Source organism: Vitis vinifera, chromosome 10 (genome assembly GCF_030704535.1).
Source record: "Vitis vinifera cultivar Pinot Noir 40024 chromosome 10, ASM3070453v1".
Classification (NCBI taxonomy): domain Eukaryota; kingdom Viridiplantae; phylum Streptophyta; class Magnoliopsida; order Vitales; family Vitaceae; genus Vitis; species Vitis vinifera.
In genome coordinates, this window is record NC_081814.1 from 26,187,014 (window position 1) to 26,199,692 (window position 12,679).

At 37.7% G+C, this 12,679-nt stretch overlaps 2 protein-coding genes and 1 non-coding gene across 3 annotated transcripts; 2 read left to right on the top strand and 1 right to left on the bottom strand.

Moving 5' to 3' along the window:
- Positions 1 to 28: 28 nt before the first annotated feature.
- LOC100244653 (GEM-like protein 4) lies at positions 29 to 1,530 on the bottom strand. The gene is made up of 4 exons (XM_010657701.3): positions 984 to 1,530; positions 805 to 885; positions 440 to 714; positions 29 to 349 (listed from the first exon to the last, which is right to left on the bottom strand). Exons 1-4 carry the CDS (start codon positions 1,105 to 1,107, stop codon positions 164 to 166), a joined length of 666 nt encoding a protein of 221 aa, XP_010656003.1. The 5' UTR covers positions 1,108 to 1,530; the 3' UTR covers positions 29 to 163.
- Positions 1,531 to 6,974: 5,444 nt separating this feature from the next.
- On the top strand, positions 6,975 to 7,057 carry TRNAS-AGA (transfer RNA serine (anticodon AGA)). Its single transcript has one exon. It is a non-coding gene; the product is annotated as a tRNA-Ser (tRNA).
- Positions 7,058 to 10,016: 2,959 nt separating this feature from the next.
- On the top strand, positions 10,017 to 11,260 carry LOC100249798 (GEM-like protein 4). The gene is made up of 4 exons (XM_010657699.3): positions 10,017 to 10,306; positions 10,414 to 10,494; positions 10,578 to 10,852; positions 10,944 to 11,260. The coding sequence occupies exons 1-4, from the start codon at positions 10,210 to 10,212 to the stop codon at positions 11,127 to 11,129; spliced, it is 639 nt and encodes a 212-aa protein (XP_010656001.1). The 5' UTR covers positions 10,017 to 10,209; the 3' UTR covers positions 11,130 to 11,260.
- The last annotated feature ends 1,419 nt before the right edge of the window (positions 11,261 to 12,679 follow it).

Below are 12,679 nucleotides of genomic sequence, written 5' to 3' on the forward strand. Positions count from 1 at the left end.
TGTTCTATGACTGAGTAGAAAATAAGGGTTGAAGAATTGGAGATCAATTTCTCATTAACAAAAAAAGATATGTACAAAGCCTTTGATTGTGCAGAGCTTCATCAGGTTCGTGTAATTACATTTGTCGAAGCGGGAGGGAAGAACTTATTGGCTTGAATCACTTCTAGACTGGATTATGCACTTGAGAGATTGCCTGTTGAAGATAGCTGAAAGCTTTCTGGTAATTCAAGAATCCCATAAACCAGAAGTCAAAGTTATCCACAGTAACAATTTCCATGTACTTTTGAGAAGGTTTTTTCACATTCTCGCTTTGATTGGCTCTCTTTATCTTTCTTAGTGGGATAGAGACCTGCACAAAAGAAAATGAATTTACTTAGATGTTCAAAAATCATGGAAAGAGAGATGGGTTGACATAGAGAGAGTCATGTGAGTAACCCACCTTGTAATGGATTCTAACTAATTCACCATTTGGAGAAGAAAATTTGATTGATCTTTCACTATAAAAGGCAACTCTTTGAGTAGAGATAAAGAGGAGGCCAGCTATAGGGCCTGCTGTTGTCGATAAATAACATGGGGAAACCTTCAATAGCTTTTCTCCTTCTCTAACACCAAAATTTTGCCTGAAAACTCTTTTCACTCCCCCAAGTTGAAGAATCCTAGCCCCCAAGCTCAACTTTCCCTTCACGGTTTCAGAGAACTTAAGCCCTATTCTCACTGCAGTTTTATAAATGAAAGATGGTTAAAATCAGGATGTTCATGATTCTTAAATAAACTGTAGCAAAAAAGAAACAGTTACAAACTTACCATACTCTCGGACTCCATCCAATAAATTGTCTGCCTTCTTCCTGTTATTGTTCATCCTATAATTCATTGAATTCATTTTTTCTGCAATTTCAAGACAAACCCATTGGTAAAACAACTTCCATTCTGAAGTCCTCTATAACTAAAACAACTGATAAACAAAGTGAAAAAAAGAGTTTTACTTGGAATTATTGCCCCAGAGCCATTTGGGGGAGATGGCTTATCGTATTGGCAGCTGACTGGGATTCCAATACTGTGTTCTTGGAGCTGGTTCTTCATATTTCTAGAAGTGCTGCAATTCAGCATCTCTATCTCCAACTGACTTGTCTGCAACAAGTAAGCCTTGAATGCTCTACTTTCAAGAGATTGAAGAAACCTGTAAAATGCATGTGCATTTAAAGGGATAGAAATGGTGGGTGAATGTTTTAACTTTTAGTTGATGACTCATCCGTTGCTCATCAACATGAATAAAGGCACAGGCATGAGCTTTTTGAAAAAATAACTCTACTTAAAAACAGTCTGAGATGACGGTGTGTTCGGCCATTTTTGAAAAGCTATTGTAAGAAGGACCTACTCTTCTTTTGTTCAATCCTCCAAGAAATTGCAAGAAAGGTATATTTGGTTAAATACGGTTGGACACATAAATAATATTATATATTTGGTCAGCAGTTCAGTCTTCCTTTTTTTAAGCTGACTCAGAGTACATGAAGATGCATCTTTTTGAGCTGGCCTTTTTGCTTTCTGATGTCATACCTCTTTTATTTCTATATGAAAAAGGGGAAAGGAGAAGGCATTACATCAACCAAATTACAAGCTGCAAGATAAGATATTTTAATGGCTTCACAGAGGAAGATTCAAAATAACTACCAAACTAAACAGCCTCTTTGTTCTAGAAGGTTGAAAGTGGAATGGGACTCAGACACAAAATCTCAGGAATTGCCCGGGAATTCGTGATTCTACAGCTCAAGATGGAGTTCACAGCAATCGTGGGAACAACCAGCTCTAGACAAAAAAACTCTTGATAGCTTGGATTCACGGAAGAATGAAATTCTTGGAGATTTCCCATGTGGAGAAAAGGAAAGACCCTCGCTATTCATAAACCTGATAGGACCAACCTACCATGTGCTTGTGCTTTTTAGCAGTCCTTTTATCTTCCCTTTTATCCTCATCCTTAGATTTTGAGGAAAAGGAGTTGTAGACCGGGCTGATTAACGATGCTTCACCCTTTTCCAAATGTCAATCTCTACATAAAACCACAAAAAAATTTTAGAGTCTAAGGCCTATGTTGAACGACATAGTTTTGATGAACAATACAATGAATCTTTCATATATCACAACATCCCAGCAAGATTCATAATGAACCTTTATTCCCCACAGCATACTGATGCTGTGGATTTGGGTGGTCCATTACCTTGCTTTAAGGGACTCCAACATGATTCATTATCCTAAATCTCAATGAGAACTTGTGAAGTTTGGAGAATCTGGAACAAAGGGGGTCCACGAAAATTGGTGCCAGTAAAAAAATAAATAATAGTAAGAAAGAAATCATCAAAATTTTGGTCTTGTTCCTTAGGCGGTCTTTAGTATTGTTTAAGGGGAGAAGCATAATTCAGATCCTATGAATTTTGACACAAAAATGAGACCTAATATTGGTAAGACAAAACCCCATCAGATAATAATGGCTACTTTTTTGGCAGGCATGACATGTTAGCTGTTGGAAGGGAAGATTCACTCTTATTTGGGACTTGCCATTTCTATAAAAGCAATAGAAAGGAAACTCCCTGTGCATAGGAAGAGCCAGCCCTTCTAAGTAAACTCACCAACTTGAAAAGCAGACAAATCTAGTTCCAAGTTCGATAGACAAGCAAATTATGCTTCGGTATTTCAATCAGTAGGCCTGAGAATGGACACATAGAAATGTATAACATTCATTATAAGTTTATAAAACCAATTACAGACAAGGCTTTTCATAACTTACAGAGGAACACACACAACAGCCTATGACATTCAAGTGCCTTAAGATGTAATCAAATGTAACATAAGAGGAAAAGAATATAAATTCACACATTAACATGCAGGACAAGAACAACTTTCTTTTTCATCAACAGTTTCACCAATTGCAAAGTTCCCACAATCATAATTGAAATACAATTCATCAATCTTAAGCTAACGACATTCTTCTGTCAAGTCCTAACTCAACATGCCATACCAGCTTAACACTCCACTCAAGCACCCATGTGAATATCTTGAATGTCCTGAACTGGTCTCGATAGAGGACTTTGTGGAACAATAACAAACTGATGGCTTGTATCCGTGTTCATCATCTCAATGAAAACAGATTGAATCTCTATTCAGATGACAATACAACATGTTTCCCCTGTCTCTTCATAGACTGGTAGCAATAATCAGTGCAGCCTGATTGACACAAAACAACCGATAGTGGTCAGGAAAGTCATATGTTTTAAAAATTACAAAGAGAAATGTCAATTAAACATTCTCATGACTAATCAATTGACTTGTGCATTACCCCAGTAGATGAACCTGAAGTTGTTGTGAATACTTTGATTCCCAAGAAATGAGATGTCCTCCAATTTCTGTTTCATGGGACAACTGGCACACTTGGAATCAGATGACAAGATTGATCATGTAGTTTAATATCCAATTATGACATTGGAATTGCCATTTGATTTTCCCTAGTCCAATTTGGAAAGAAGATGAAATTGCTTGAGATAGCTATTAATGTTTTTGTTTGCCAGTGGTTATAACAATCAACATCAATATCTCAACCCAAAAGAGACAAGCTTGACTAATCAATCTTGGATTGTTTGACGTAATGAACTTGCACTGCAGTTGAGAATCTGGCATTGTTTGATGCTTCCTAGAGACAATGAGACTTGTCCCAAGAGATAAATCTGAATCTCCTTATGATTAGAAAAAGCTGGGGGTATTTTCATGCAAACTTCTTAGAAAATCAAAATGTAAAAGGGTAATTCTGACATTAAGTGGTGGAAGTGATTAGTTCTTCCAAACTGCCATAACACAACCATGACCAAAGGAAAGTTTCACTTAAGCATCTCATGATAATTGAAATATCTTGGTTTGAATATAGCCCTGCTCCAAATTGACCCTTGCCAATTGAGCTAGAAACCAATAATTGATCGTATGCCCCAATATGCAAGTGTCTTAAGTTTGTATGCTATTGCCTCACCCTCATTTTAATCACTTTTTAGCTATTTTTTATGGGTGGTTTTCATGTCAGAGGAAATTGCAGCTTGGCGTTAAAGAGAGATTCATCCCGGAGCAAAATGAGAGATTATGGTATGAAAGGCAGCTAGGGAGAAAAGCACATGAAAAGGGAAGATGATTTGGCTGAGTGGAAACATGGCACAACAGGAGCAAGTGTTCGTGGGTAGAGTTCTTAGGAGGTACAGTTGAAAAGGAGTCAGTATGTTGGTTAAAGAGGACTTTTGGGAAGGTCAAGTGGAGGGGTTGGGAGTTTAGAGCCTCCTGTCTTTGTGATATGACACACAGAGGTTGGTGATGGGGCGGACGTAGAAGGTTGAACTTTCCAACAGCTGAACCCTTTAAGCATCTATGCAAGACCACTTGTCTTGTCAAGCTTTTCTTTTGTTGCAACATAGCTTGTGTATGAAAATCTTCTGAACTACTCCCAAGATTGATATGGTTACTCGAAATCTCTAGCTCTGCAGTTGAATACAATCAACAGGTTCAATAAAGCCCATAAATCCACCTTTCCATGTAAATGTTGTTAGAAAAAGTAGTCCTGCATTTTGTTGCCATTGCAATAACCCAAACGTTAGAAAAGCAGAAGAATAATTGGATAAGTGAATAGGCGATGTCAGTGAAACCAATCTAAAAAGGAGAGATGTAACTCACACTTTATAAAACATAGTATAGTAGCTTTAACGTAACAACTGAGGTTTCCAGTTAGTCATCTTATGTGATAGCTGTGTTTTGTGCAAGGTAATACCTAAATTGACTTGATTCCTATCCTTACTATTCATGTGGAAATCCTATATTCATGACCTTTAATGCATCTACAACTTTCTCCATTTGCATTGCATGACCACCCTTCGCCAAAATAAAATCCTTTCTATTTAACCTATGCACAATTTTGAATGCCAAACTTTCTACATCAGGTGAATATATCATATTTCTTTCCCCAACTAGATTCAAATTCTATGCTGTTGAAAGAAACCACTTTCCAACAAGATACACAATGCAATTACATATGCAAAACTACTATAGACATACAGACACTAAAATATGTTCCTCGGGGGAAAGTTTCATGGTCTACACATGTTTAGAAATGATTTCTCCCATGGACATTTTTATTAGGAAAATCTGTAGACAGGAAGGCACAAAATCCAGAAAGAGTCTCGGAAGAAGAAATTTGAGTACAACACATGCAACATTAGGTGGGGAAAAACATCTTATCTTACCATAAAAGTTTAGAATGTTTATAAAAATCAAAATTTAGATTTACTATTATAATGACCCGCATCCAACCATGTAGATATTGTCCGCTTTGGGCCCAAGGGGGCCCTCACTATTTTAAAACACGTCTACTTGGTTAAGATGAGCCTCTACATATATAGCGCCAAGAACATTCTCACCTATCCGATATGGGACATCACAAACACCCCTCCATGCAGATACAACGTCCTCATTGTGTCCCATGGAATTGCGGGGCCAAACAGACAAACACCCCTTATGTGATGTCCCACATCGGATAGAGGAGAATGTTCTTGGTGCTATATATGTAAAGGCTCCTCTTAATTAAGTAGACGCGTTTTAAAGCCGCGAGGGCTCCCTTGGGCCCAAAGTGGACAATATCTACATGGTTGGGTGCGGGTCATTACAAATAGTATCAGAGCCGATCCCCGACCCCGGTGTGGGGGTTTGTTTAGCCTCGTAAGGGGTGTTTGTCTGTTTGGCCCCGCAATCCCATGGGACATAACGAGGACGTTGTGTCTGCATGGGGGGGTGTTTGTGATGTCCCACATCGGATAGGGGAGAATGTTCCTGACGCTATATATGTAGAGGTTCCTCTTAACCAAGTAGATGCGTTTTAAAATCATGAGGGCCCCCTTGGGCCCAAAGCGGACAATATCTACATGGTTGGGTACAAGTTGTTACAACTATGTTCATGAATAATTAATAGTTTAACCACACATGATGCAACAATTTACATATATGTTTTTGGTATAAGAGTAATTAGTTTGTCAAGTAAATAGGGTATAACTTGCTCTAAGTTCTATTACAAGCACTTCAAACTTCATGATTCCTGGACATAGTATCATATTCATGCAGGTAAGGCATCGATGTATTTGGCAAGAGCAAAGAATTGATCTTTGAATCCAAATAGTCCAAATTGAAAGTGCTGGATTCGAAGAATTTCATGTTGACCTGCTTCCAACCAAGATAATAATCATACACTAAAGCTTGTGCAGATTAAGTTATGATCATAATCATAATGAGTCCAAAAGAGGTTTCATCCGATCTAACTCACAAAAACCCCACAACTTTAATTAAATAATGATTTTTCTTAAGAAAAATTTGAGGTGAACAAACCATAATTACAGGTAGATGGCAAGTCAATTAAGGTGCAGCAATCAGTAGTACTACGCCATGTCTATGGTGCAGAAAAAACAAGCCACTGAGTTAAGGGCATCATATCAGATAACTACAACAACAGTGGGAATCATATGTGGCCAAGGCGATGAATCTTAGCCAGAAGCTCACTATTCTTCCTTTTTTTTTTCTTATTTGCAAAAGGTTTGTGATAATATGATGGCACATTGACATGCAATTGATGGAAGCTGTCCAATCCATGGTCGCTATGCCTCATGTATGGCCATGGTGTAGTTGGAGGTGATGAAGTGAGAAAATCACCAACTTCCTTATCAAAGAAAAAGAATTCCAGACCATTAGCGTGGAGTCTGTTCTTTATCAAGAAATTCTCAAACAACCTCGTAGCCTACCAACAGGAGAGATTATTACTGTTTGATTAAGTTTTTACTAATTTGATGAGATTAAGACAATTAATTTTCCTGAAGAAGTTTCCTAATATAGCAAGATACGTCACTATTGTGTGGTTCTATATCTTTGACTCTTTAATAAAGATGAAGGAGAGCAGGTGAGAGCAACACGTGGGCGTGCCGGAGTGGTTATTGGGCATGACTAGAAATCATGTGGGCTCTGCCCGCGCAGTGTTCAAATCCTGCCGCTCACGCCTAATTGATGCAATTCTGCGATGAGTTATACACAAGCTATGTTGCAACAAAAGAAAAGCTAGCAAGACAAGTGGTCTTGAATAGGTGCTTAAAGAGTTCAACCGTTGGAAAGTTCAACCTTCTACGTTTGTCTCATTACCACCCTCTGTGTGTCATATCACAGAGTCAAGAGGCTCTAAACTCCCAATCCCTCCATTGATCTTCCCAAAAATCTTCTTGAACCCACACCTAGGAACTCAACCCACTCACCATTTGCTCCTGTTGTTCCATGTTTCCACTCAGCCCAACCATCTTCCCATTTGATGTACTTTTCTCCCTAGTTGTCTTTCGTACCATAATCTCTCCTTTTTCTCCTGGATGAATCTCTCTTCAATGTCAAGCAGCAATTTCCTCTGACATGGAAACCACCAATATCGAAATAGCTAAAGAACTCATTAACATGAGGGTGAGGCAATAGCATACAAACTCAAGACACTCGCATATTGGGGCGTGCAATCAATTGTTGGTTGATTGCTCAAATGGATATTCCAAGGGTCAATTTGGATCAGGGCTATATGCAAACCAAGATATTTCATTTATCATGAAATGCTTAAGTGAAAATTTCCTTCGTTCATGGTTGTGCTATGGCAGTTTGGAAGAACTAATCACTTCCTTCACTTGTTATCAGCATTGCCTTTTTGCGTTTTGATTTTCCAATCATGAGGAGATTCAGATTTGCCTCTTGGGACAAGTCTCTTTGTCTCTAGGAAGCATCAAACTGTAACGGATTCTCAACTGCAACACAAGTTCATTACGTCAGACAATCCAAGGTCGATTAGTCAAGCTTGTCAGTCTCGATAATGAGTTCATTTCCTCCCTTTTGGGTAGAGATATTGATGTCGATTGTGACTGCCACTGGCAATCAAAAACACTAATTGCAGTCTCAAGCAATTTCATCTCCCTTCCAAATTGGAGAAAATCAAATAGAAACTCCAATGTCATTGCCGGTTGTCCCGTGAAACAGAAATTGGAGGACATCTCATTTTTTTGGAATCAATGTATTTGACAGCAACACCAGACTCATCTAATAGGGGTTAGGTATGCGAATGTTTAATTGAAATTCTCTTTGTAATGCTTAAAACGTATGACTTCCCTGACTGGTATTGGTTGTTTTGTGTCAATCAGGTTGTGCTGATTATTGCTACCAGCCAATGAAGAGAGGGGAAACTTGTATTGTCATCTAAATAGAAATTCAATCTGGTTTCATTGAGGTGACGAACATGCTACAAGCCATCAGTCCGAAGCCCCCTATTGAGACCAGTTCAGGGCATTCAAGATGTTCATATGGCTGCTTGAGTGGAGGACTGTTAAGCTGGTATTTCTATATTTCAATGTGAGTCCATTCTCAGGCCTACTGACTGAAATGCTGAAGCATGACCTTTCTTGGCTATCGAACTTGGAACTAGATTTGTCTGTTTTTCAAGTTGGTGAGTTTACTTAGATGAGCTAGCTCTTCCTATGCACAGGGAGTTCCCTTTCCATTGCTTTTACAGAAATGGCAAGTCCCAAATAAAAGTGAATCTTCCCTTCCAGCAGCTAACATGTCATGCCTTCCAAAAAAGTAGCCATTATTATCTGGTGGGGTTTTGTCTTACCAATATTAGGTCTCATTTTTGTGTCAAAATTCATAGGATCTGAATTATGCTTCTCCCCTTAAACAATACTAAAGACCGCCTAAGGAACAAGACCAAAATTTTGATGATTTCTTTCTTTACTATTATTTATTTTTTTACTGGCACCAATTTTCCTGGACCCCTTTGTTCTAGATTCTCCAAACTTCACAAGTTCTCACTGTTGATTTAGGATTATTAAACTTGCTGGGGTCCCTTAAAGCAAGGCAATGGGCCACCCAAATCCATAGCATCAGTAATCTGTGGGGAATAAAGGATTCGTTATGAATCTTGCTAGGGTCCCTTGGATATTGTTGTAAATTATAAATAGAAGATTCATTGTATCATTCATCAACACTGTGTCGTTCAACATAGGCCTTAGAATTTAAAATTTTTTGTGGTTTAATGTAGAGATTGCCATTTGGAAAAGGGTGAAACATCATTAATCAGCCTGGTCTGCCACCCCTTTTCCTTAAAATTTAAGGATGAGGATAAAAGGGATGATAAAAAAAGACTGCTAAAAAGCATATGAGATAAGCATGTGGCAGGTTGGTCCTATCCAGTTTATGAATAGTGAGTTTTCCTTTTCTGACCACTTTAATCAACACTTGAATTCATAGGTTGCTCCTTTAAGTGCTTTTCCTTTTCCTCACATTGGATATATCCAAGAATTTCATTCTTCTGTGAATCCAAGCTCTCAAGAGTTTTTTTGTCTAGAATAGGTCTGGTTGTTCCCACAACTACCGTGAATGCTATCTTAAGTTATAGAATCACTAATGCCCGGGGCAATTCCTGAGAACTTCTGTCTGAGTCCCCTTCCATTTTCAACCTTTTAGAACAAAGAGGCTGTTTAGTTTGGTAGTTATGTTCAATCTTGCTCTGTGAAACTATTAAAATATCTTATCTTTAAGCTTGTAATATGGTTGATGTATTGCCTTCTCATTTCCCCTTTTTCATATAGAATTAAAAGAGGTATGGCGTCAGAAAGCTAAAATACCAGCTCAAAAAGAGGCATCTTCACATACTCTCTGAGTCAGCTTAAAGAAAATAAGTAATACATGGTGCTTGTTAGGATTGAATGATTGAACTGCTGACCAAATATATGTTAGGATTTATACATGTCTAACCATAATTAACCAAATACACTTTTCTTGGGATCTCTTGGAGAATTGAACAAAAGAAGAATAGGTCTTTCTTACGATAGCTTTTCAAAAATGGTCGAACACACCGTCATCTCAGACTGTTTCTGAGTAAGTTATTTTTTTCAAAAAGTTCATGCCTGTGCCTTTATTCATGTCGATAGGCAATGGATGAGTCATCAACTAAAAGTTAAACATTCGCCCACCATTTGTATCCCTTTAAATGCACCTGCATTTTACTGGTTTTGATCAACCTCAAAGCATTTCTTCAATCTCTTGAAAGTAGAGCATTCCAGACTTGTTGCAGACAACTAACAAGGTAGCTGGAGATAGAGATACTGAATTGTTGGCACTTCTAGAAATATGAAGAACCAACTCCAAGAACAGGTTATTGGAATCCCAGTCAGCTGCCAATATGATAAGCCATCTCCTTCAAATGACTCTAGGGCAATCATCCCAAGTAAAACTCTCTGTCTCTCTCTCTTCACTTTTCTTGTCAGTTGTTTTAGTTATAGAAGACTTCAAAAGGGAATTTTTTGTGCTAATGGAGTTGTCTTGAAAGTGCAGAAAAAATGGATTCAACCAATTATAGGATGAACAAAAATAATAAGAAATCAGACAATTTTGTGGATGGTGTTCGAGAGCATGGTAAGTTGGTAACTGTTTGTATTTTGCTACAGTTAAGATTAAGAGTCATCCTGATTTTAACAATTTTGTTTGTGAAACTGCAGTGAGATTAGGGCCTAAGTTCTCTGAAACAGTGAAGGGAAATTTGAGTTTGGGGGCTAGGATTCTTCAACTTGGGGGAGTGAAGAGAGTTTTCAACCAAATTTTTGATGGTAGAGAAGGAGAGAAACTATTGAAGGCTTCCCAATGCTATTTATGGACAACAGCAGGCCCTATAGCAGGCCTCCTCTTTATCTCTACTCAAAGGGTTGCCTTTTTCAGTGAAAGATCAATCAAATTTTCTTGTCCAAATGGTGAATTGGTTAGAATCCATTACAAGGTGGGGTTACTTACATGACTCTCTCTATGTCAACCCATCTCTCTTTCCATGATGTTTGAACATCTAAGTAAATTCATTTTCTTTTGTGCAGGTCTCTATCCCACTAAGAAAGATAAAGAGAGCCAACCAAAGCGAGAATGTGAAAAATCCTTCTCAGAAGTACATGGAAATTGTTACCATTGATAACTTTGACTTCTGGTTTATGGGATTCTTGAATTACCAGAAAACTTTCAGCTATCTTCAAGAGGCAATCTCTCAAGTGCAGAATCCACTCTAGAACTGATTCAAGTCATAAGTTTACTCCCTCCCGCCTCAACAAATGTATTTACTTGAACCTGATAAAGCTTTGCACAGTCAAAGGCTTTGTATAAATTTTTTTGTTAATGAGAAATTGATCTCCAATTCTTCAACCGCTTATATTCTACTTGTGCACAGAACAAGTTCTTCCAAAGTGATATTATGCTAGTACTTGAGTAGCCATGCCATATGATACATTCCATTGCTCTAAGTCAAATGACATATGGCATGGTCAAGTCTCTTGTACTATGTGCATATGACATATTCCATTGATCCTAATCAAATGTACTACAAAGATATATACCCTAGGGAAACAGATTCTCAACTGGGTTTGTTGAGTTACAAGAATTGAATGAAGCGATATCCAACCTCAAAGTGACTTTTGTGTGATGAGTTAAGACCATAAGGTTTGTAGTCATTTGTTGAATGCTGATAGTGACACTGTGAAATGAAAGGTTAGAAAACAGAACTGCCCAAACAATTGGAGATAGTAAAGGCTTGGTATTTTACTGACAGTGATGCCTTTTGCTTTTTGTCTGGCTTGAGCTGTAGATTATGGCACCTTCAAGCATTATTCGGGAAGTTTTTGGTAGGAAAATTAATATTACTCTCTTCCATGAGAAGATCTTGAGGCAGCCTCTGGTGAATCAAACCAGGCTAGTTATCTCATGATGAGGGAACCTTTGCTTTAGCTAGCTACTGCATGTCCTTTTAGAGCATTCTCAACTTGCTAGTTGTTCTATGTCAAGTAAACTACACTATCATTGTAGTCAGCTCTCTACTTTCATGAATACAGCAAGTGTAATGATCTGCTCTCTCTTATGTAGATATTGTTTATTTTGGACCTAATAGGTTCTTACAACTTTAAAACATATTGACATGGTTAAGAAGAGTTCACTACATATATTGTGTCAGAAACTTCTCTTATTCGACGTAGGATATCAGTAAGCATATGGAACTATAGTTTCATACGTAAATTTTTATGAACAAACTAAGTGTATTAAATTATAATTTCATTGAAAAAAGATACATTGAGCTGCCAAAATCCAATACATTATTATATTTGAAAATTCTACGACTTTTGTTAAGTTCTCAATTTTCCTAAAAGGTTATTAAAGTATTAGAATTTGAGCCTACAATGAATATCATGTTCTAATAAACCCCTTCATGCGCAATTGCTCTTAACTCTGCTAGATTCTCAATTATAGTGCAAGATTGTTAAGTCAAAGAATCCAAGGTTGATTAGTCATTATTCTCAATCTCAATAGCATGAATTCATTGTCTTTCTTCTGGGCAGAGATATTGATGACCATTGTGATTACCCACCCTGCTAATTGCTTTTGGGAAACTCAAATAGCAATTCCAATGTTGAATATTGAACAACATGGTTAATCTTGTCATCTGATTCCAAGTATGTCAGTTGTCCTGTGAAACAGAAATTGGAGGACATCTCATTTCCTGGGAATCAAAATATTGACAACAATTCCAGGTTCATCTACTTGGGGCAGTGGCATTTCTCTTTGTGAGGCT

Excerpts from the sequence above, each read along its gene's own strand:
- LOC100244653 (XM_010657701.3), bottom strand. The coding sequence starts at position 1,107 with ATGCTGAATTGCAGCACTTCTAGAAATATGAAGAACCAGCTCCAAGAA. Across the intron at positions 886-983 it reads CTCTGGGGCAATAATTCCAA|AAAAAATGAATTCAATGAAT; the intron begins GTAAAACTCTTT and ends TTGAAATTGCAG. Across the intron at positions 715-804 it reads GGATGGAGTCCGAGAGTATG|TGAGAATAGGGCTTAAGTTC; the intron begins GTAAGTTTGTAA and ends ATAAAACTGCAG.
- LOC100249798 (XM_010657699.3), top strand. The coding sequence starts at position 10,210 with ATGAAGAACCAACTCCAAGAACAGGTTATTGGAATCCCAGTCAGCTGC. Across the intron at positions 10,307-10,413 it reads CTCTAGGGCAATCATCCCAA|AAAAAATGGATTCAACCAAT; the intron begins GTAAAACTCTCT and ends TTGAAAGTGCAG. Across the intron at positions 10,495-10,577 it reads GGATGGTGTTCGAGAGCATG|TGAGATTAGGGCCTAAGTTC; the intron begins GTAAGTTGGTAA and ends GTGAAACTGCAG.